This window comes from Aphelocoma coerulescens, chromosome 7 (assembly GCF_041296385.1).
Source record: "Aphelocoma coerulescens isolate FSJ_1873_10779 chromosome 7, UR_Acoe_1.0, whole genome shotgun sequence".
NCBI classification, from domain to species: Eukaryota; Metazoa; Chordata; class Aves; order Passeriformes; family Corvidae; genus Aphelocoma; species Aphelocoma coerulescens.
The window spans coordinates 8,870,543-8,895,187 of NC_091021.1; the positions used below are offsets into that span (position 1 = coordinate 8,870,543).

The 24,645-nt window shown below is 44.2% G+C and overlaps 1 protein-coding gene across 19 annotated transcripts in view; it reads right to left on the minus strand.

Moving 5' to 3' along the window:
• The window catches only part of TMEFF2 (transmembrane protein with EGF like and two follistatin like domains 2), a 610,527-nt gene that overhangs the window by 20,391 nt on the left and 565,491 nt on the right, over positions 1-24,645 (minus strand). For all 19 annotated transcript variants that reach the window (XM_069022017.1, XM_069022018.1, XM_069022015.1 and 16 more), the window contains 2 exons: positions 12,979-13,127; positions 11,798-11,857 (listed from right to left, as the gene is read on the minus strand). In XM_069022017.1, the coding sequence (XP_068878118.1) occupies positions 11,798-11,857; positions 12,979-13,127 (209 nt within the window). The remainder of the gene's footprint in view (positions 1-11,797; positions 11,858-12,978; positions 13,128-24,645) is intronic.

Here is a 24,645-nt window from a genome sequence, read left to right on the forward strand (position 1 = left end):
TTCCTACCTGGAAAACAGGAGCATACCAAGCAGTGTGCTTCCTTTCCCATGCCTGGAGCTGGAGAGATATCCCTTACTATTCCCAATTTTAAGTGTAGGAGAAAATGGTAAAACAATATAAAATGCCACTGCAGCAAAACTTGCTACATTCCTTTACCTATTTTACCAAAGATACACTTTCCAATCTGCCATGAAACCCTGCGATGGAGAGACAGAGCCAAAACCTTTCTGTGCTCTTGGGTTTGCATCAAAAGGGTTCAATGTCACCACACAATTTAAGCTTTTTGCCTATTTCTCCAGTGCCAAAGGTCTATCGGGCAGTAGCTGACCTCTGGGCTGCAGAGAGGAGCCCACCCAAGGCTGCAGAACACACTTAGTGCCTCTCATAGCCTGAGGGGCTGCGAGAGACCCCTCCAGGGCACACTCACCCTGAAGACACCGCTGTGGAGCCGTCCCTCTCCTTGTCTGCTGACTGCAAACTCTTCCACAAGCACAGTGTCCTTGAGCTGACTTCCCTACGGACCCAGCCCAGACTCTGCCTGCTGAAATATGCCAACAGCAGACTGGGTCTGGTTGCCTATCTCCCGCCAAACTCTTCCATCCAGACCCACGGCTCTCCCTGTGTGATGGGACAGAAAGCAAGCACAGAGCTCGCCCTGCAATTTCCTTCCATAAAGAGTAGAACAGCTTCTCTACGCCACAGAGGTCCTGGGAGTCATCACCAGTCACAGCTCATTTTGAAGCACAGACAGAAAAGTCTATTAAGAACATTTTTTTTTTTTTTTATAAATGAATACCTCCGTTTACTATTTTTGTACACCTGTTATTATTGTCTTACAGCAGTGCCACAGAAGTGAGCTATAAAGATGGCATTTGTGAAAATAAAGGGTTTGGTATTTTAACTCTGCACTCACTTCTAGAGCGAATATTGGAAGCGGGAGAAGCTGCATGGAAAAGAAAGGGCAATTCTGGGAAATGGAAAATTTACTAAGAATGAAAATGGACAAAAAAGCCATACAGAGAAATCTCAAAGCCATTAAACTCAATGGCCATTCTCCCACTACTTTCAGGAAGGCTGGAATTTTACCTACTGCCTCTTTAAATCTTATTGACTCTTATAACAGTATTTTAAACCAAACAGCTGACATCCTGCTGCCCAGCCAAGGCCTTTTAAATCACTGAAATGCAGGATGGAAAAAAATCTGCAGTGCCAGATGTGTCTAAAAACAGTCACAGTTCTTGTTGAGGCAATCTGTAGAGGAAAATGTTTAGCATTTATCATGCCTGACAAAACACTAATAGTTTATCAGTTTTGATATTATAGACTAATAACAAGCTTTTCCATGGCTACTTCATTTGCAGAGCTACACTACTGTTACTTGATTTTAGAACAGTGCTTTTCATTTAATCCTTTTCCATCCTAGCCGGATGGAAGTACACTTCCATTATTAAATGAAATTGTAAGCTAAATACTCTAGGGAAGGGGTGTTTTGATGTATACCTGACACAGCTTTAAACCACAGATAAAATATGAGGAAGACTAAAACCACAGGGAGAGTTTTAATTTTTTTTTCCCCCTGAAAAATATTTTGCCATTATGTAATGCTGTCTAAAATGGCTAAGGCTTGTGATAACAGCAGTAGGCAAAGCAGTGCATTTTGATTCAGTGTTGATTATATTCTGACATGCACTGCCACGGGTACTCTAATAGCACATTTTGTTTACAGCTGTTGTATTTCCAAGAAGAGAGTTTCACAGCTCATGGGTACAAGGTAATATGACAGCCCAAGTGTGTAAGAAGTCACCTTTCTAGGCAGGTAAATGTTGCTTTTCAAACCTGAGTTATTAAGAGCACTTCTGCTTTCTCAGTGATACAGAGGTGCTCCTTAAACTGCCAAGGCTGGGTTTATCCTGAATGCAGAGCAACGTTTCTATGGACAGAAGTATGGGAGAAGGCAAAGCTTATATCCAAAATGCTGCATCTCATGCTAAAATTCATACTTTCTCTAAACCTTTTCCATTTTCCTTCAGAAACAAGTTTCTGTCACTCATGGTTTCATACACTAAATGTTAATATGAAAAGAATACTTGTGTTGCATTGCTTGAAAAATCAGTGCACGGTGTGGCTTTTAGCAGGTGTGTTCAATGGAAAAGGTAAATACACCCTTTAGCAGGTGTATTCAATTTAGCAGGTGTATTCAATGGAAAGAAGTGGAACCATCAGCCAAGTGAAACTCTTGAGGCAAAATATTTGTCTGTGTTTACTTTCTTTACTCAAATCTACTAAACCAGGCAAAATTTGCCCCTTGTCTCCATCTAGCCTAATTCTGAAGGTCTACTAAAAATAAATACACAGCTCCTTCTTTTCCTCCCCAACCATATTTCCTTTAATTCCACCAGATGCATTTATACTCCTGAATCCAGGTGAAAGCCTTTGTTATCTTAAGGCTCAGGTTACCACTGCACGTGTCTAAGTGATCAAATTATCTCGTGTTTGTATTGCAATTTGACATGATGATACTCCTTCTACAAAAGAGGATGTTTCAGTCAGCTCTAAGTAGCAACTTTCCTTACGGTTACAACTTACTTATTACAACTGTCATATGCTTTCATCTCATGGTATTTTGATATCTAACATTTCATAAAGAATGCCAAAACATCCCATGAAACAAAATTCTGAGGAAATTCAGTTCTATGAATATTTCAAAATAAATTTTTTTTAACATTTCAGGCTAGATCAAACACAAATATTTAAATGTTGATGTTTCCTGAAAATGGATATTCTATCATCTCATTATAACTAACTCTCAAATCCTTGGGAAGGCTCTGTAATTCCTAACAGCAAATTTACAGAAACTAGGCCTAAAACAGAGCTGCTGGGCATAAAAGTACACTGTGGTACTCCTTAATATCTATCAACTAATTCAAATTAGTGTAGTGGATGGCAAACAGCTGCTGTGCACCATCTTGAACAGTATCCTTCAAGGATGACTCTTGAGATATCAAAGTGCCTGGAGCCCAAAAGAAGGATGGAACCAAAGGTGAGGGAAATTCCTCCCCAAATCCAGAAAACAGGATTAATTTTCCACCCTAGTCCTTGGGGAAGATTGATAGAGTCTTATCTCAGTTCCCTTTCTTTTTTTTTTTTTTACTTTCTTTTCTTGTAGGGGAAGCAGGGGAGTTGAGAAAAGAAAGAAGATGCTATCAAGAGGGAAACGCCTTCAGGGTGTCAGAATGTCAAAGACAGTTGGTATCTACCATCCTCCTGGCATGTGGATGAAGTGCTGGGGATTACAGACTGGTACCTTGAACAGCAGCACAGCTGATACAGTGTGAAACACAGGCACCACAGCAGAGTGCCCCAGGAGTCACATGTGCCACCACCCTGCATCACCCTAAGTGTCAGATTGTTGGCCCTACAGAGGAACCTGGCTGCACAGTCCTTCTAGATCCCAAAGGGAGAAGGACTTAAGCTTCCCTGTGACTTCTGGTGTGCAGTAGGTCTGGGGCTGTCTGCAGTAAATTTAGGTACAGATCTGTGAAGCCACTTTGTGGCCTGCGTTGTTAGATGGAGTTCATACTGAGCTCTCCTCTTTAACATTGATCAAAGGAGGGGCCTGAAAAGTGGCAAAGATGCAGCATTAACTAGGTGCTACAGTGTGATTTAGTCAGATATAAAAAGACCTTTTTGGATAACTGTAAACCCTTTCACAATGGTGGGGGCTGCAGCCAGGAATTACGGTGCATATTCCATATGTCCATGGCAGATGAACACTGGTTGTAGATCATGTTGCTTCATTCCCATAAACCTCTGAAAACAAAGGTTAGCAAAAACAAGTTTTGGGAGTTGCTTTAACTAGAGCATGACAACTAGCATGATTGCAAACCATAAAAGTGATTTTCCAAGGGTCCCTACCCTTGCAATTAGAGGTCCTTTTTAAGCAGTAGGTATCTGGTTAAAGACAGCTTGAGAAATCAAGCACAATTCAGCTTGTGCTGAGTTTTGGGGATCACATTTTTATGTGTAAGCAGGAAGGTGTCTTTCTTTTCTGCCAGCTTTACCTGCTTTTGAGCTTACCCATTCCTCTGATCAAAACACAGATACTGAGCAGAGGGCCAAAAGGATCAGCAAGTACTGAAAGGTTCAGGTTTGCTCGTGAAGATGGGTTCCTGTGCTCCAAATAACACCAAACTTATGTAAATGAAACGTTATGTGTTTATGGACTGGGACACAAATGGAAGAATCTGTAGAAATGCCTACATGAACTCAGGTCTGCTCATCTCTATTGCACTTAGAATTTCTGTTTTTATCCATAACCTTTAAGAGAACAAAATGTTACAGAAGACTGCTAACATGACAGCAGAAGGGGAAAACCAACAAGTAAGGCACACAGTCTTGGGCAAGCAGAAGTGTTTGGAGCAAGTTTCATAAATTTCTCACAGTTCTGATGGAAATCCCAGATGAAAAAATATACTTGGATTACAACTTCCACCCTCACCCCATATCTTAAGGAAGCTTTACACCTGAATTCATTTCCAGGAGTTAAATGCTTCAGGGATGCTGACAACTGCAAAACAGCCTGGTCTGATTTTGTATCTTTTAGGCTGCCCATGCCAATGCTGGTGTTGCAAGTTGGAACTTGTTTTTCCCATTTGTTTCATACAGATCAAATTCTTAGCCTGGATTTACTGAATTTTCAGGCTACCAAGCTTTAATGCAAATCAAATAGCTTTCTTTATAATATTCACTCGCAACAATACTGAATTTGTTTATTATGGGAAGAAAGCACAAACAAATTCTGCAACTTTTGATTCACATTCATTAGTGACTGAATTAAGGGCTAAGCTTTAGAGGCACAAATGGAAATGTTCTTCCTCCTTGAGCTTCATCATTCTATGTAAAGAGATGTCTAGCAGTTCACCTGAGACCTAATTTAAGTTTTAATGCTAACAATTACAGGTTCCATGAACATGACACTGGGAAATCATAAGTAATGAAAAGGCACAATTTATCTCATTATAGAACCACAAACTCCCCAGAAATCCAAAAAAACCAAGGCACATTTTACCAAGCTTAGTGCATGCAATTCAAAGTTAGAGGAGAACTCCCATGAAAAGTGAGGTATTCTCTTGAGGCTGGCAGATTAAATGAGCAATATTTCTCTCTCCCTCTTGCTTGTTTTTAAAATCTCCATAAGCCTGTTTTTATTTTGCATGCTCCTCAGGAAGAGACTGTTAGGAGTAAGTGCAGTTAAATCACATGGCACAGTGCTCTGGAGTGCTGCAACTTCCTTCCTGGCAGGGGGCTTGTTTGTGAGGCCATTATGTGACCCCTACAACAGTGCCTGTCTCCCATTCCAAAAAAAGTTATGTAGATTTCAGCAAGATAGGGCCAAGCAGGATCTGAAGGTAAAATTCAGAGGGCTCTACAGAAGAAAAACACTTGGGGTAGCCTGTGCTGCAGTGCCCATTGCAAGACAACTGCATTATTGCCCCAGTCTTTCCTATTTTAGAAATAAAGCATCCAGCCTTCCTCATGAAAAATGCTGGAGTGGGACTTTCCACACTCCACCTTTTACAGCCCTGGAGTTAAAAAGAAGCAGCTGCAAATTTTCATCTCAAAAACACCCAGGACAAGTGGAGTGTTTGAGGGCCAAGAGAGTCATTGGGACTGACTCTGTTGGCTACTCAGACTTGAGTTCAGAATTAGCTGGCAGTAGGATTTATTGACTTACCAGGTGGTATCTATTTCTGCCTTTTAGATTTTCTTCTGTATATCAACAAGACTGGAGGAGATGCAAGGCAGCAGAAGGGCTGGAGACCACCAGGCTACCAGAACACAGTAATCTCTCTCTTGTGTTTGAAAACCTCTCAGAAGAATCTAGGCTCTTTTTTCTCCTGTGTTTTGCAGAGCTCATCTACCACCTTTTGAGGACCTTAAATATATTTTCATAAAACTTGCAAACAAATGCAGATAGCAATTTGTAAATGCAAATAACAATTCAAGCAACATTTAAAAGCTTCCCATTTAAAAAAAAAATGTACCAATTGTACCATTCTTGTTTGCCCACAGGTCAGTGTGTGTGTGTCTGTGTGCGTGTGACTGCAGGTGGAGGCCGCAGCTAGAAAGCATTCATGCTGCCACACAGCTGTCAAAATACTAAAATCTAGTTTTTTTCAATTTTAAAGTGGTTTGATGGAATAGCAGGAACGCTTTCTATATAATCTATTTGTTTAGTGTGACAAACTCTGACTCCAAGTCTGAGGAATCGAAAGCCAAGCAAATCTGCATATGCAAGGATGTAATTTCCCCCACATTCTTACAAAGCAGCAGATGAGAAATAGTTTCTCTCTAGCCGTGATGGTTGCACAGTGTTCAGCTTTGTGTCTCACTTGCTAATTCCATTAAGAAGAAAGGAAAGCCTGGTTCACAAAGGCATAGCAAAAATGCACCATAGTTTATATCCCATAGCTAAGCTCTGGGGCTTTATTATTCTTCAGCAGTTCAGCAAATGGCTGACATAGTAGTAGACACAAAATTTAATTTAAACGGACAATGTCAAGTGGTTTAGACTCCAAACTGAACCTACTTTGAAAATGTTATGATAGGGAGAAGGAATCTAGTCTGAAGTTCTCATATTTTAGTCCGGGGGGGGGAAAAAAATTAGAAAACAGTCACTATAGAAATTCAGCACTGCTGTTCTGATTCCTGGCCACTCTCCACGCCTGTTACAGACAACGAAGATGGCTGTGACTGAATTGTATTTATTTTGGAGTCCAAGACTCCTGGACTTTTGAGCGGACTCATTGAAGAGTCCGAGACTCTCCTTTATCCTTGTAATGTGCGATGGCTCTCATGGCCCTCATCCCACAGCCGTGTCCCAGCCAAGGGAAGATGATGTGTTGACACAGATGGATTTTGCCCTTTTTGGTGGAGCTCTGAGTTTGCTTGGGCAACACAGCCATCTGCCGGATTACTCGCCCAAGCACCCCTGGGAGTGCCAGGACAGCCCCGGTGCCAGAAAGTGGTCTGAAAAAGATCCAAGACTGTCATGTACGTTTGAAATCCCATGGGAACCCAGGAGGGTGAGCAGGGAACAGAGCAGCCATGTGAAGACGTGCAGCATTTTGTGCTCATTATCGGTTCTGGGCACAGAAACAGCTCTGGCAAGACAGGCCAAGACACTGCCTGCAGGAGAGTTTACTGCCACTGAGAACCCAAAAATACAGCTCAAACTGACCACTCAGGGATGCACATTTTTCACCAGAGGAGACTATTTGGGCTGAAAATGCCTCCTTCCCTCTTCCATCAGCTTCTCTGCGCTGCTGGCATTCAGCTGCTGAGACTTGATCTAATCAATGCTCATATGGGGAGGTTTGTCTGGCCTGGAAGATGATATTATTGAATAGGTCTATCAAATTTGTCAGTGTCTTCGCTGACAATTTTCATGAATATATAACACTGAAATATGGCACATCCATACTGACTTATTTCTTATCGTGCTCAAAATGGCTTGAAAAAAAACCTCTGTAATTTGATAATGAGAAAGGATAAAATCATTAGGGGGATAATTGCTAATATCCAGATCTTAAGAAGAGAATATAAATATTGAAGAATACAAATAAATAGGCAAGTGGATTAACAAGATGAGAACTCCTTGATTGCCTGGACTCTGAATTCCAAAATGCCACCAAAACAGCCTTATTTATGCCTGTAATGGGGAAATTCAAGAAAACATCGATCACAGGACTTTCAGCTCAGACACTACATTCTAAAACATACATTACACTTAAAATGCTCAAAAATGCTCTTTCATGGAAATTGCAAGGTAAAGTGTATTTCTATTGGATTTGAGGGAAAAATCGCACCCATTCATTTATTCACTAAAACCAAATCTCACTGCACAAACTTGATCAAGGTCAACAGTCTGCCATTTGTTGAGGAGAGTGAAAATCTCCCCAAGTCTGATAAATACCTTGGGGTTTCAGAAAAAGAAGAGGCCAGAACTGCACAGAGGCACAAACGCACACGTGTGCAGACACCGTGCTGACGTGTATGGCACAGGCAGCCATGGCAAGGGCAGACTGGTGATCCTGGAGAGGCGGGACAGGGTCAGAGAAGGGCCTCCTACAGCTCACTCTTCTTAGGTTTGCTTTGTTGAAAAAGGGGTACTGCTTTTTGGGAGCCTCTGCTATTACTCAGGCATTTACAGTGCTGGCATAAATCTTGCCTGTGTAAAGCAAGAGCCCTTAAGAACGGAAGCGATGCAAACCCAAGGCAAAGATTTACCCCCCATAGGAACGAGTACCCTCAGCTTTGCAAACAGAAAGATTCTGCATTGCTGGTGAGTATCAGCAGGCTTGCCAGAACAGGAGGGAGCAGAGATGCTGATTGAACAGACGGTTTGAATAGTTTGGTATGGAAAAACTCAGCTGGGTGTTGGGACTTGTGGCTGTTCGCAGAGCTGCCGCGTTCCCGGGCCCCCATGGTGGGCGTGCGGGGGTGGCTATGGAAAAACCCACACTGCTCAGCCACCACAGTCCCTGCAAAGAGCATTTGGCACAGCTGCATTAGTGTAATTGGCAACATCAGTTATGCCCACTGCTATATTCTCCCCTGGGAAAGTCCGTCCATACAAGTCAATGTTTTTAAAAGCGTGTGGTGTTCACGGTCTCAGTGATTTTTAGTGCCATTAAATGGTAGAGAACAAAGGTATTCTCTAGAAAGCCGCAGGCTCAGGGAAATTGCTTCAGAGGCTGAGGAACTGCTGCTTTTCCCATGGTTAGGGCAACATTTCCTGTCTGAGGAGATGAGAAGGTGGGAAGAAAGTAGCACATGCCACATTCTTGTAACAGCCTTCACCATCAAATGTTTCTGCAGCTGAAAGAACACGAGGATGGCACAGAGCTTCCTGTGTGGCAAACGCATGAATGTTCACTGAGCCTCAGTTATACTGCTGTCTTCCTTTTCCCTGATGAATTCTGAAAGGCTGGAGTTGTTGCAGCTTTTTGATACAGCAGTCCCTTTCCCCTAGGGTCTCCTGACGGGGTTATGCCACAAACATTTGGGGACACTGGAGGAATGTAGATTGCCCCGCATGAACTAGCAATTTCACCCTACATGCTGTTACTGTATGTAAAAAAGAAAAAATAAAGCCAGAGCAATAGTTAGGTACACACAAAAAAGACATCAGCTGGCACAGGTGACTGTGGCTGAGGTTCAGTCAATGGACAGTACCTGATGAGACCCGCCCAGATGACACAGTCACCACCCTTGAGAAGCCCACTGGGGCCTGAGCCACACCAGAAGCCCCAAGAAGTGGCTTTCTAAGGTGCAATAATGGTGTCTTCCTGTGCCAGAGGTACCTACTGGACTTCACTGCTGATTCAGGATGCCTCCATCACTCCCATGGCTGTAGGGAAGGGAGGTGCCCTGTCTCCTTTCCACAGGTCTCTGTCATCTCTCACTGGACCATCTATTCCCAAACTCCTTCTGATCTCTTGGCACTTGGAGACCATCTCCACTACAGGCCTGCTCCTCTGTGCCATGGTTCTGCTCTCCCTGCCCAGTTCTCTCCTGAGTTCCCTCCTTGGCTCCCAACCCCTGACAACCTTTTGCTGCAATCAATTTTCTTCATCCCACCTCTCCTCTTGAGTGTGGGCGGAAATATCATCTCTCTCCCGAGCAACAGCTGTTCTCATCCTCCTGCTCACTTGAGCTCAAGGTGCCTTCTGTGCTCCTCTTCCTCCATGTCTGAATCTGATGGGGAATGGAGATTGACTGTGGACTATCATGCCTTGAATGAAGTGACTCCACCACTGAGCGCTGCTGTGCCGGACATGTCGGAGCTCCAGTACGAGCTGGAGTCCAAAGCAGCAAAGTGGTATGCCACTATTGACATTGCTAATGCATTTTTCTCCATTCCTCTGGCAGCAGAGTGCAGGCCTCAGTTTGCTTTCACCTGGAGGGGTGTGCAGTACACCTGGAAGCAACTGCCCCAGGGGTGGAAGCACAGTCCCACCATCTGCCATGGACTAATCCAGACTGCACTAGAAAAGGGTGAGGCTCCAGAACATTTGCAGTAATGAGCATTTTAGACCAAACCACTACACTCCATGACCCATGATGTGGCTTTCTCTTGTCACCACTGTGATCTCCTCCTCATCCCTAATCCCCAACCTGCCTTTTGTCCCTTCTTGTTACAACTCAGTTGCTTCATGCTTCACTGTGCTGTCTCCTCTCTAGCTGACGTGGGTCACTGCCATCCTAAAGCAAATCCACCAGACAGGAGCAGCAGCATAGGACAGGCTGCACACTGAAAATGGGCTCCAGGCCTTCATCTTGGCTTGGGGAAGCCAGCGCTCTCAGCTCTCCAGCAAGAAAGAGAAAGGATTTAATATAACATTACTTGGCCTTGTTTCTAACTTAAAATAAATAATTTTGGCCTACTTGGCCCTATCTCCTGCCCGTCACCAGATACCACCTCAGCCTTTCGAGCATTTTAAGAAAACTGGCTACTTCCTCCCACAAAAAGCTGAGGGTAATCAGGAGTTTGGAGGAAAGACACTGAAGACTGTTTTCTCTTTGCATGTCCCTGTCTTCACCAGTGAAGGGCTCCTTATCAGTAGGAAATACTTGGACCGTGGCTCACCCTTGATCTTTTAGAAATTCATCCCAGCATTTTCTTTCCATGGCAACTTCTACCCTCCCTGCTTCGTGCTGCAGCAACCCCTAACACCTCACACTGTTCTGCCTCACCGAGACATCATTCATTCAGAGCTCTATGTTTTAATCAGAGCTCTATGTTTTACTGGTCATGCACTGTTTTAAGTAGGAACAGAACAATTGTTTCTGAGGCTGGGTACCCCACTGTCACAGGGATGGCACAGAGGACCCGCACAGGAGATGCCCAGCTGAATTAACTACTGCCTCAGGACTCTCGCAGCAAGAAGTGTTAACACCTGTGAAACCGTCAGCTAGATTTCACCCAAGCCATGCAGCTCAGGCAAACCCAGGGATCCACACCTACTCTCTCCAAACACTTTAAAACCACAGAAATATCATGAAACTGAAGCAATGAATGCATCACCTGACCCATTTTCACCAGACCTTCCCAGAGGGTTTCATCCTCAGTGTGAGCTGTGAACATTTGCATGCACGTGTGCGTGCACACACACGTTCAATTTCTAAATCAATCCTTCCAGGCAAAGGGTGTAAAAAATGTCTCCCAAACCTCACTAGTATTTACATGTTTTTAATTTCAAGTACCATATAGGGCTATTCAGCCATTATATTTTACTGTAGCTTCTAAATAAATTAAACCCATTTATCATTTAAACCCCTCACACTTTAAGAACCTGATTAACTTCATAGTTAAACACCGACAGGTAATATCTATTATGGCAGTGTTTCATGGTATCCCAACAGTGCTATGCACTGGATTTTCACATCCTTAAACCTGTATATCATGACAAAAATATGCACAATCTAGTGCACTGATTCTATAATTTTCAACAATGTCTGCTAATTCTGGCAAATAATTTACAGTACTTATTTCCTCTGTCAGAACAGGTGTTTTATGGCCAGAGTATCTGTAGGTTGACAAAAATAGAAGCAGCCCATTTATTAAGAAGAGAGTTTGTAGCAAAAGAAAGAGTAATGGAAAGACAGTGTTTTCTTAAAGTAAACCAGGAAAACCATACTAGAAGATGAGGACACTTCAACTTAGCAAATGAAGGAGAAAAGAGACTTACACATATCCTGTGAATTGTGATTCTCACAGAATAGGAACCGTACCTGCATAATCTGTTCTTGCATAATGCCCATCTTCTGATTTTGTAGTTGTTGTGGTATTGTCTGTGTGAAAAGAAATGTGTTGAGTTGCCTGGGGAGCCTGGACTCGATACAGCCAAGCCCTGGCCGCAGTGCCCAGGCAGAGCTAACTTCACTTGCACACACATCATCTCTGCTGGCTGCAAGGCTCTCCCGGGCCTGCCAGGTGAAAACAGCAGGATCTTTTTCTAACAATATGTGGTAACAGATTGCAGCTGGGATAAATATATCAGTCTGAAGCAGGAGTTGTCATTTCTGCTCTACTTGAAGTAATTGGGGAGTTTTAATATGTACCCTGAAATGAACTGCCACTCAGGGTGGTTAACTTTAAAGAGCTAGGAATAAACTGGAATGTGTTTAATACATCTGTATACTATGGCGTTGTAAGTAGATGTACTGAGGATTTATGGGTCAGAAGCTAAGGAAAAAAGCTATTGAGAGTCTGAGGCTCAGTAGACACTTTATTTACAGGAGCTAGTTAAAGGCAAATTTTCTTCATTTTTATTTTAGAGAAAAACAGGGTTTTTAAAGTCAGGTCAAAGGTTACAGGTGTAGTAGCTCAAGAGCTGGGCACAGAGAAGCATTGTATTTATGGGGAAAGAGAGAGAGCCTTGGGCCACGATTGGAAAACTTCCTTCTAGGCACCTTGGGCATCCTGGGGCTCAGTGCAGGTCACTCGAAGAACCAGCCCAAGCACTGCGTTTGGGAGCACATCTCTGGGGAGTCTCCCGAGACTGCCTCATGCTGCTCCAGTTAAGGGAGCACCAAAAAATCCACCCTGGGTGGCAAAATGTATCTGAGGGGCATTCCTGCTGTCTGGCTCCAACTGCTGCCTGGAAGACAGAGCTCTGGGCAAGCTGCTCTGGGTGGAGACTGGTGACTGATGCTGAAATCAGAGCAGGGCTGGGCAGTCCCCTGCTGCTGCTGCTGTGGGCAGGCCAAGGGCAGGGTTAGGAGTGGTGCCCTCCTCACGCTTCACTGCATCTGCACCATGGAGGGCTCTGCCTCTCCCCACAGCCTGTGCTCTACAGTATGAACTGCAATGTAACAATTGCCAAGTAAGAACCCAGCCCTGGTTGGTTTTTTTTTCTCCCTGAACAAAAACTGAAAACATTCTTTGAAATGAGTTTTGTTATGAGAGTTACCTTGACATCGACCCAAAGACATGACTTCAATTTTCTCCTGTTTCTGGCATGATGCCTCTTTGATTTGACATGCATTATCATAAGATTTCCCATCGGAAGCACAAAGAGGATTGAAGTTGGTTTGAGAACAGTCAATGTTGCACACACACCTGAAATGATACAGAAAGAGAAAAAAGAAGAGGCTAATATGAGAAACTTTTTTCATGACATCATAAATACATCTCAGAAATGTAAGTGTTTGTATTATCCTGACTGTACAATGCAAATCAATATAAGGAAAGTGGAAAGTTCTGTCGAGAGGTCATTTGTATTTCTCAATGGAAATGAGATGTGGGGAGAGGGAAGAGGCACATAAAAGCAAGCAAAAAGAAAGATAAAAGAAGTGTGTTTTACACGGAGAACTGTGCCACAGCATTACCACTTGTAATCTCTTGTAAACCAAAGAGATATGCAGATAAAGCAAGCCGCTGAGCCTTCCTGCAAACTAAGGGAGCCACAAAATTCTCCTCTGTTCAGGAGCTGTCCATTGTATGTAACAACATATAAATGTGGGTCTATATTGATTTATGATTTGATTCTGAAAATAATTACAGGAACTAGAGGCACTCTGATTGTAACAGAAGATGTGATACTGAAGCCTCACTTCACCCCCCTGGAATAAAACCACCTGCCAAGACCGAGATTGAAGCAGGGATGTGACCACACTCTCTGTGCCTCAGGTTGATGGGATCTCCCCAGCTCCTGGACACAGAGAGGCTACTCACTATTAAAACCAGCAGAGTGCTGTTTTAGGGAAGACGTTGTGCACAAGCACTTTCTGAAGCACTTGGATAACTCAGCAACCAAAAAGCGTTACCCAGGTGTTACTCAGGAAGGTCAGTGCCCAATCCTGGCTGGGTGTCGTGCTCTGTGCAGGGTGAAGGCTCCCACGTCCAAGAGCACAGTGTGGGCAAATGCAGGCAGGGCAGTGGTAGCCCTGTTCTCAGATTGCTTAGGGCCACCTCCAGAGACCACAGCTTGTGAGCTCCTGGGCTGCCCTGAGATGTGAACCAGAGCACAGGGAGGGATTCATTTCCGAAGTCTGCTCTGGATCTGAACTAATGCACTAATGTGGACACGTACTGATCCCAGCAAGCCTCGCCATTGCTTCTAAGATGGAGAAACCTAATTATTTCCATCAACAGCAGGCTGCAGACTCTTTTCTTTAGGTTTCTCCTATTTCATTATCATTAGCAATGTCAGACACCCTTGGGCATCAGCAGAGCATAGGCACGCTAATCTTCTGTCCCCCAACTGTGCCGTGTAACAGACAGCTCAGCCTCAGCAAACCCAACGTGATCTTGCTTGGGGACAAAGCCAGAGGTCTAACCTGGCAGCTGCTCCAGCTCTTCTGAGCACGTAATTGTGCACATGCTGCTATCTAAACTCTTCCCGGCTCCTTCTGACATTCAGGCAAAGTAATGCAATTGATGCTCTATCTCCAGCCCACTGGTTGTGCTGAACCTCACGGCGCCAGCTCCACAGCTCTCCCTTTGGAAAGCTAACTAATGGAAATGTCAAGCCTCTAGCCTCACTGCTTGATTTAAGAAAGTATTTAAAAGTCAGTCCACCTCCCATTTTCAGCAGACATCTGGACACCTTTGACTACTGGAGGTGTAGAGGGATATACACAAAACTTTGGTGGAAAGAGGAAGAAGGAAATTAGAGTGTGGGTCAAATCCCTCCATCACCCCGTTTGGTCTCTGGCCTCCAGGAATGTGACCAGGGTGATGGGAGACAGTGGAACCAGTAGTTGTCTTCTTCCAGAATTTTTTTTTACACTGGGTAGGTCTATTTACTCCAAATGTTCACAAAACACAGGAATCTTCAGTTCAAAAAGAGGCCAGTGGTGAAAAGCTGTGGTTATAAATTAAATTACATGATTTCATAACCCGAAGAAAAGCGTCTAGCTCCCTGTGTGTAGCAATTTCCCCGCACTGATAAACATACAGAATATAAGAAAAAAACTCCAGCACATTTCCTAAGAATCTCCTTATCAGCAGAATAAGAATGTTCTGCTCCACTGAAATATTAACCATCATCATTTCTTTCTGCAGCCATTTCCAGCTTCCCACCTTAGTCAAACTCACTTCATTAGGAAACATTTACTGCTCAAGTAATAGCAATTCTTTCCACGTAGCTCCACCATTTGCATTTCAGATGGGACACAATCAGCCATATGCTCCCTTTTTTTGTAATAAACCAGCTAAGAAACAGCTTCACTTCTCTACATTTTGCTACAAAAAATGAGTGAAGGTTAATATATATTATGTCTCAAGTCAAGAGAAAATTAAGCCAACAGGAAAATTACAACCAAACGGTGCTCTTTAGGGGAAATCTTAGCAACTTTGGATGCAATTTCAAAAATACCTAGGGGATGCAGGAACCTATGCTCAGAGTTAGACGCTTTAGAGACATATTTTTAAAGGTGTTTAAATGCTTATGGATGCATGCAAACACTTTGTGTGGGATTTTTGGTATCTCTGAGACCTATCTCCCACTGATTTCAAAGAGCTTCAGAGCACACCAGGCATTTATTTACATCTTTTGATACCTTCCAAAACACAAAGATCCAAAATTACTTTCCTGACCTGTTCCAGCAGAAGTGAGAAGAGAACCAATGTTTTTCTGAACCCCATTCTAAAATCTCTACTGCGAGACCAGCCTTTCTTTCCAAGCAAACCTCTGCAGCAGCCACACGAAGAGGATGCGCCACGTGAGCACCACAAACCACACGCGGCTTGTGCTGGGGTCACATTGCTCCTGTGCCAGGGAGAGCAGAAAGGGACACCCCCAGGATGACACTGTATGCTCCAGAGCCTTATAGGATCTATAGTGTGAAGCCTGATTCTCAGGGCCAACTAGATGGATGCTGAAAAAACACCAAACTTGTTGCCCTGATCTCCTTGCTGCAAGGATCCGTGCGCCATCCACCCCTTGCACAGTTTTCAGCAGACAACTTCTAGCTTGCTTCTGCAGTTTATTACTGCTTTTGCACTTATATACTCAAATCCTACTTTAAGGCTGCACAATTAAGTTGACATCAAATATAATGTCAGGAAATGTGAAAGGTAGGACTGCATCAAGAAGATTAATGTGCCTGTGTTGCTGACTCTTTAATTTATAGTGCTCCTCTTATCAGGGAAAATGATGGTATTCAAACACATTTTTTCAAACTGGAGGAAGAAACAGTCTGCCATTTGGACCACACCACCAAATTCCAGAAGGGCAAATTGCAGGGAAAGAGGTGAGGCATGTACTCCAAACGTGTGTGCCCAGGCAAAAGCAGCCTCTGAGAATGCCTCAGACTTGAGTGGGATCCACCAGTGAGGCAATAAATACATAACGAACAGCACTTAATACATTTGATTGAATGAAATGCTGTAAAGGTGCCTTCACTTTTTGAAGCATTATAAAATGCAGAAGTGGGACTCTCTTGTATTAAACAAGAACCCCACTGTGACATCCCCGCTTGGCCCCGCAGTGTATGTTAGGCAAGAGTACCAATGGTGTTCAAGACTTCAGCTCTTGTGGGACACAGAAGCCCCCTACCCTGAAGAGAGCCTTCCCTGACACCTGTCATATACAGGGCTGGCAGCACCCATCCCCCTGCCATGAGTGTGTCCAATGGGCTGGCTGGCTGCCTGCAGCTTCCCAGTCCCTGAGGCACTCCAGTAGGCCTCAAATTTTGAGTAATTTGACCATTTGACCATGTTAACATCCTGCCTATGACTTCTGATTATAGTTCTACCAATAAATCTATTTGGTTTCTGTGTTCCCAAGTGTAGCACTGAAGAAAACCTGGCAATAGAAAGGCTGACTGAGCATTCCTGGGGCTCAAGACACTGTGGGAAGGTCAATGAGGTCTCCTAGGGGGGTTACAGGATGAAACTGTACCCAAGAACATATACAAAATGCATGTGTAGGATTTAACCATGCCTTCTGCAGTCAGAAACACAGCTTTGAAAGCCTCTGTGAGGAAGGTGAGCCTCCAAGACATCAGCAGACACCCTGCAGTTCCTCTGACAAAGGAAGAAATGCTGGTCCACAGGCCCTGCACATCTTCAAGTAATGGGCTCACACACTAATTGATTAAAATTTGGGCTGCTACCATAAACAATCATTAAACAAGGCTCATTTTCTTATGTCCTTTCTTCCAGGTCATTGTGATAGTCTCCAATGAATTCCCTTTATTTTATAGGCTTTATTTTATTCCATTTCATTTCATATGATGATGATCTTGGAGGAACTGAACATCCAGCAATCTGTGTGGTTACTTTGGTGATCGTGGAAGCAAAAAACACCAAAGGAAACTAAAAAGACCGTCCAAGGGGCAAACCTGGGCACCTCCTGAGGAGATTTTGGGCTAACTCCCCATGGTGCATTTTGCAGCACTGCTTGATGAATTTGCTGGACCCTGTCATAGGAATGTCACACCCAGGATGAACCAGACGGTGTCTGCAGGAAGAGGTGCAGCTCTGCAGATAAGATGCAGGAGAGGCCCAGGAGGACGCCTGGGGGAGAGTTGGCAGAACTGAGCTTAGCCTGAGGCAGGTGAGATGCTGACAGGCACCTCCTTGTGGGCTGTGTGTTGCTGCACTCCGGTCTGTGAGCTTCGGGAGCTTCTGTCAAGGCAGGAACTGCAAAGAGGGTGCTCAACAGCACAAGGGAACCCACGGGCATTTTGGGAGTGATCATCACTATTTCACCTGTTTAACATGCTTCTCCCCTCCCCAGAGAAATGAGAGAAGAGCACAAAGAATTCCTTTCCAGCCCAGATCCTGAAGAAATGCTGCCCAGCCCTCAGTCTGGTCTATGTGCCAGTAGTGATGGTGATGGGCTGCACCAGGCTGCTTGGCCAAGCTGGAACAGCCAACTGGGCTTTCTGTTGAATCAGTCTCCATAAAAATTAATGGGGTCAATAAACCAGGCACCGGTTGAGTGCACAGTCTCCTAACTCCCTACACTTCTGCAAATAACATATGGTATTATTTTCTGGGCACAGAGAATACCTTTGCCTGCAGAGAGCAAGATACTGAAGAGAGGAGTCATGGCTATGAAGAACTGTCCCTGGAAGGAGGAACTGCATTTTAAGGAGGAGTCTCAATAAAATGAGAGAATGCTTCTTTGCCCATGAAAGGTAGGGGAATGCTGTAATTCTATTTCCTTAGTTCATGAACAGAATATAATCATTAGTGACACAGTGATGACAAAAAGAAACGCACTCCATGCTTTATCTTTACTCCTATAAGAGCAGCTATTGGGTCTTTGTTTCCAGCAATGTATTACTGAAAAATAATTAAAAAAAATTACTATGCAGTATCTGCACGTAGTATGAGGAAGGTTTCCCACGTAGCTCTGATGGGAAGCAACGAGGATAAATGAGACAATGCTTCCAAAAGAGCGGTTTCACTGGGAACAGATGCAGGCACATTTCTGTCATTGTGAGATGCCAATGGCAGTTCTTCCCCATTCAGCATCTTTTAATTAGCCCTCTGCTGTTTGGAAACCTGAGAGCATTGTTGGTACTACCTCTGTTTATTAAAGATTCATATTTAGACTTTGCTGGCCATGGGTTATTTGCTTTTTGGAACCAGAGCAACAGAAAATTGTGCCTGAGATATCTGAATGAGAAGTACTTAATGAAATGACTAACGTCTTCAGCCAAGTGTCTAGTTGATTACAGGGTCCAAACAGCAGAACAGCAATAAATCTGCCACAAAGAGAATTGTCAGTCAAGAAAAAAGGCATAAAACCAAAGAGACAGGGAAGCAAGAGCTAAAAATGTGAAAATGCAAATCTAGTGTTATTTTTACTAGTCAGAGCTCATATGCTAATTTGGTCAAGTGTGAGATCCCACCATGTCTCAGAGAGCACTGTTTTACAGGGAAGGTGAAGTTCCATTCTGCAATCATTTTAAACATTATATATTTTCTCCAGGCAAAAAAAAAAAAAAAAAATTAAAAAAACCAATGAAAAACCCAACAACATTTTGCAGCATAAAAATGCCCAAAGCCTTTCCTTTGCCACAAAACAGTGTATACATAAAAACACAGCTGTACATTTACAATATTTCCACCAGAGACCTTTCTTATCTTCCTCTGCTCTGACTAGAAAATGGTGATCAGAAACTCAAATTTTTGGATGTCAGCATAGTCCTCTGCAAGCCCCCTGCCCCTCTGAGTAGGACAATAAGTGCCCATTTAAAGCAAACCTGGCAGTATACGCCTGCATAAAGAGCCTGGCAATCAGTCCCAAATGCCTTCTCAATCATTTGGATTCCTGCAAGGTTTTTCTTTCTGGTACACAGGGCATCTTTGTTGACACTACCAGCAGGCAAGCTGAAATGAAGCCAGGCTTAACATTACGCCTTGACACTGGAACAGGCATTGTAGCACGGTTCAGCTGTGTGTCAGGAGGCTGGTGGGAGCTCTCATGTACCCAGGCAGCTTTGGGGGTGTTTAATGCCTCAACACAACACCATGCAGAGACACTTGAACAAGCCCTAGGCAGGGACTGGGCAAGGTGAGCCTCTGGGAGCTCAGGTAGCCTGCTCAGACTAGCATCACACCTTGTACAAACACACAGCCTGTGATAGCCCTTCACTGGCAAGCAGTGACAGCCACCTCTGTACCCACCTCAGCACACCACCCATCCACAAAGCCACCTGCACACATGGGCAGCTAAACTGGATTGTTCCAGGGGGCTTGGACACACCTCTGTTTCGACGTGAGTGTCAAAAGGACCCCATAAATCCGAGCTTCTGCCGCTGCCCCTCAGCCCATCTCCAAGCCCACCAGTGAGCGCTACAGTGATCTCAGACAGCCCTACAGCAGCAATGGCCTGGCACCTTTACACCCCTTTAACAGAGAGTTAAACAGGATGTTTCAAAGTCCTGACACCCTCAAGGCAGATTCAACAGGGACTTTTGGTAGTCTGGCCAAACTCAGGTACCCCATGGTGGTCTCTGCAGCACCTGGAGCACAGCCCAAGAGGATGGCACCCAACGGATGACAAAACTGCCTGGCATCATTGCCTGCTTTGGCATGCACTGAACATCAGGTATGCTGACATACATATATATCAAATATATTCATCATGCACACTGGCACACAGTGTTTTACACTTTCTATGAATCATACCCTACAACCTGTCTGTGCTTGCCAGGAGACTGAAATTCTATCACTGCACTCTTAAGAACATCATTAAGGGGCTTAAAGAATAGAGACTCTGCGTGTCTCCTTCAAAACAAATTTTGCTGTAATTTTTGAGGTTGATGCAAAACTTTAGCTGCAGTGCAGAACAATAAACAATACATATTTTATAATGGCAGCACAAAAATAGCATGCAGTATTTCTTTCCTGGGCCTGCTAGTGCTTCTCTTCTGCTTTAAGATCACAGGAGAAGAAAAGCACGGCTTATTTTGAGTGTCTTCCATTCACTGGTTGTTACTTATTTATTTATTTATCTAATTTATTTTTCCTTTTTGTCCTTTGCAGCCCTGCTTCTGCACTAAGGGCTTTAGCATGTCTACTTTGCACGGTGGCTTCCCTGGGATATTTTACCTCTATCAACTGTTCAAATGTTTATCTTCACCAGGAGTAAAAGGAGAAAAGCTTGATTCCCTCAGGGTGATGCAATGTTTCTGCATGGCATTTCAATGGCATCCTGTTATTCAAACAATTAGAAATCACAGAGACCATGCACAGAATTATCAGCATACTGCATGGAGATTTTTATTATTATGTAGTGCATAATGAAAATGATTTGAAGGACCCCAAAGCATCATAACAGAAGGAAGCACTGAATAATCAGGTGATTTTTTTTTTTTTTTACTGCAAGAGCCCAAAATATTGTTTACTGGACATATGTCAAGCTAAAATGCACTAAAGTGGTGAATATATTTACTGATGGCCTTCCTTGCATACCAAATTCACTACTCTAGGAATGTAGCTGGAGACAGAGCCAGGAGCCTGGGCTACAGCTGCCACGCTGCTGCTGCTGCATAGCAGGGACTGACTGGCAGTGCTTAAAAATACACACGGATTTGTCAGAGCACGTTTTTCATGGCAGCTCGGGGAGGATGTTTCAAAACCATGGACTGCTCCTGGAGACACCTTGCTGTACCGCCATGAGGAGAGTCCCTGGGCACTGGCTGCTTCCCAGAGTTCAGTGAGGAGCTTGTCTCATGCTCCTCCAGTTTTCAAGAAGTCATCCTGGAGACTGCAGCTCATGAAAAATGCTTTAATCTGCAGTGCAGGACAATGCAACTTCAGTCCTAATTCCCCTTTAATTTTTGACCTGTACCTTTTTTTACTAAATTTTTGACAAAAAACATAACAAACTTCACCTTTGCTTCCTTCTTACAATTCCCAGCACCAATTATAGTACAACCTTCACCTGGCTTCCCAATGCCTCTGGTGCCCTCAGCACCAGACTAACAACTATAGAGCAAAACAAATGTCTCTCTTTTTTTTTTTTCCTGTCCTTCTAAATATAATTTTTATTTAGAAAGTAATAAGGTGTATAAAGCAATCTTTGCTACACTGGACACTTTAAAGCCAAACAGAGAATCACAAGGCTGATGACTGGGTTTGAAGAGTCATGGAAAAACTCTCCTGCTAGCTGTGTGACCAGAGAAGAAAATTCTAATTCTGTGCACATGCCAGTTCAAGTGTCTGCAGGTATCTAATGTGTGAAGTTTATTTCAAACTCATAGAATAAAATACATGCCTTTTTATGGTTTGCCTACCCCTGGTGTCCTTCATGTCTCTGTGGTCTGTGCTAAAACAAAGCTTTGCTGAGTGTTTGTGTAAACATGGGAGGCTGTCCTTCATGAACGGTTTATTGCTGTGCGCCTCAGACTGCTGATATTGTTCACTCCTATCTTGAAGCCAGCAGAATAACGAAAATTGTTTCCACAAATCCAAGAGCTTCACCCCAGACTGAGCAACCAGTGGGAATATTGTAATGTCCAGTGGGAAGCATGGGACACTAACTAGCTGCAGGTTCTGGCATGGACCTGCCACGCAGGAAGGATCCGTCTGCTCATAAAAAACTGCAGCACTGTCTGGGACCAATGGCAAATTTCTGCTAAAACCTTTGTTAACAACACTAGAAGTTACTCCTGAAAGTGGAAAGTGGACTGATTTATCAGTGAAAGTAAAGGGATGATGGCTTTTTGGCTAGGAGAGACCAGTGTGCTGCTAGCCCCCTCCCTTCCAGCACGAGCCATCCACTGCTGGTGGGGAAGGGAAGTGGGGACCTTCCTAAAATGAGTGAAAACGGTGGTAAAGAAATTCCTCAATGTAAAGTCTGCCTCCACATGTGCAAACCCAGACCAGCTCTCCCCACAAACATGTGTGCTTTAAACATGTGTGCCTCCCGCTTCCTCACAGATTCACAGATGTGTACACAGATGTGTAAGAGACCTGCAAAGATCATCTTCAGTAAACAGCCCACGCAGGGGTTGGACCCACAACCTTGGTGCTGTTAGCACCAGGCTCTAACCGGGGATACCTGCCTGATGCAGCACCATCTGAACTGGCCACACACTCCAGGCTACCCTGCTTGGTCAGCTGCCTTCAATGACAAAACAAAATCCAGTCTAGCTATTTAATGAAATTTTGGTGGGATACTTCCAGGCTTTCCTTCACGCATTGTTGACACCTCCTGCACAGAAATAAGGCAGGATAACCTCATGTTATCCTGCCCAGCAGTGAAATGAGATCTCAGCCCCCAGGTATGAGCCTGGGACCCAAGCAAATCACTGCATTTGCAAGAAGGAGGGTGCAGTAGTGACCCTCTTTTCCTCAAAGCATTCAGGTCTGTAGGTGAAAGCTGATGTACAAAACTAGGCATTAGTGCTGGCTGGGGATCTGCCTCTTCTCTTGCTGCCTTGTGCTGACCACAGTAGCTGCCTGCTTTTGGGATCAAGCCCCAAGGGACAGTCCACTGCCAGGGAAAAGAAGACAGAGAAATGACTGCAATGTGCCATCCCAAGGACATGTCCTTGCCAGCAAGCTAATGGGATGAGAATAATCTTCTTCAGGTCAGTGGAATGCATCTGCAGCTCCTTGAAAGGAGCAAGTGCTGTGCACTGGTCAGGACAGGTGTCCCCGGGCACCCGTGCTGTTCCACAGGAGAGAGCTCTGTTACAAAATGGGCAGGCTGAGACATAGCAATTAAATCTGTATGTCTGGGGATGTCTGGGGACATCTCACACAGGCTTTTAGCTGCAGCCTGCACACGGGAAGGGACTGAGGCAGGAGATGGGCTCTGTGAGGAAGGGACACCTGCCACTTGGCAGGGGCTGTGAGAGCCGAGGTCAGCCCTGTGCGTCAGCTCCTATTGAGTTTTCCTCAGGCTCATATTTAATGCATGGGATGTATTTTTAATGGTTTAGATGTGTGAACAAACCGTGGCCTTGATGTTCCTACATGGGTGTGTGAAGGAGCCTTCGACCTTCTGCAATGGATGCAGTTCTATTTTAATAGTTAACATAAAGTGGGATGGAAGAGATGAAGCATTCTATTAAGACATTTGATAATAAATTGGTAAGTGCTTTCCCAGTGTTTTACATAGTTATTCTCTCTGCTGATCTATTTAGCCAACACATGTAATTCTGAGCTACAAAGTTGTATTCCTGCTTTCGTAAACATACTTACATAAAACTCAATAACAACACAGTCTATTTATTGCTAAAACGCTAGTAGGAAATTGGAAAAGGTATAAATACAATTCATTGCTGGTGATCTCCTGCCCCCTGAAGGCACTGTAAGGCTCCAAATCTTGCTCAGTTCACAGCATCATAAAACCGAAGCAATAAATGTCACTCCTTTCTTGATTGCGCATTAGGCCAATCGGCTTTTTATTGCGACTAAATAGGCCGTCAGGAAGGCACCGCTCGCTTTACTGCTAGGGGATGACTTTGGCTAAATGGGGGGCCAGGGAGGGAGAAAGCTTACTTTTAAATAACAAGGCTAAGAGAAAACAGGGGGAAAAAGAAGGTGCAAAAGCACGTTGCCCTGCAAGGCCTTTGCGCTTGCTCTTTCATGCTGTAATGCCTTGATGTACGCAGACGATTACGTGTCAATGCACATTAATATCTGATGTGCATTACCATATTATCATCCTTTATGTGCACTTTCACAGCCTGGTGAGCCCAGGCTCTCCCAGCCATGGGGTTACACAACCAACGTCACTGTGGGGGTACAAACTCAGTCTCGCACAGCTCCGGGGAGCACCAGCGCACAGCTCTGCCCTTGCAGGGCCCAAAGGGACCCTCCTGTGTCCCCCTCACAAAGCAGCAGGAGCTGGGCATGATCTTTACAACACAGTATTACAGCAAGAGCGCAAAACAGTGTGCCAAAACCACTCCTCCCAGTGCAAATAAAGCCACGTGCTCAGAAGGCTAGGACACTTTCCTACCCAGGACTGAAAACCACAGTCATAGCTGGAAGCAGGGAGTAAAAAAAAAGCTCCAGACCCTGGGTTCATTTGCTCCCCTGCTGAACTGTTCACATGGAATGGTTCTCTCCACCATGCTGTCACGTGTATGTGCTGTATGCTGACATTGCCTGAAAAGACAGGGGGATGCTGTTGCTGTCCCACACAATGCTGAGCCAC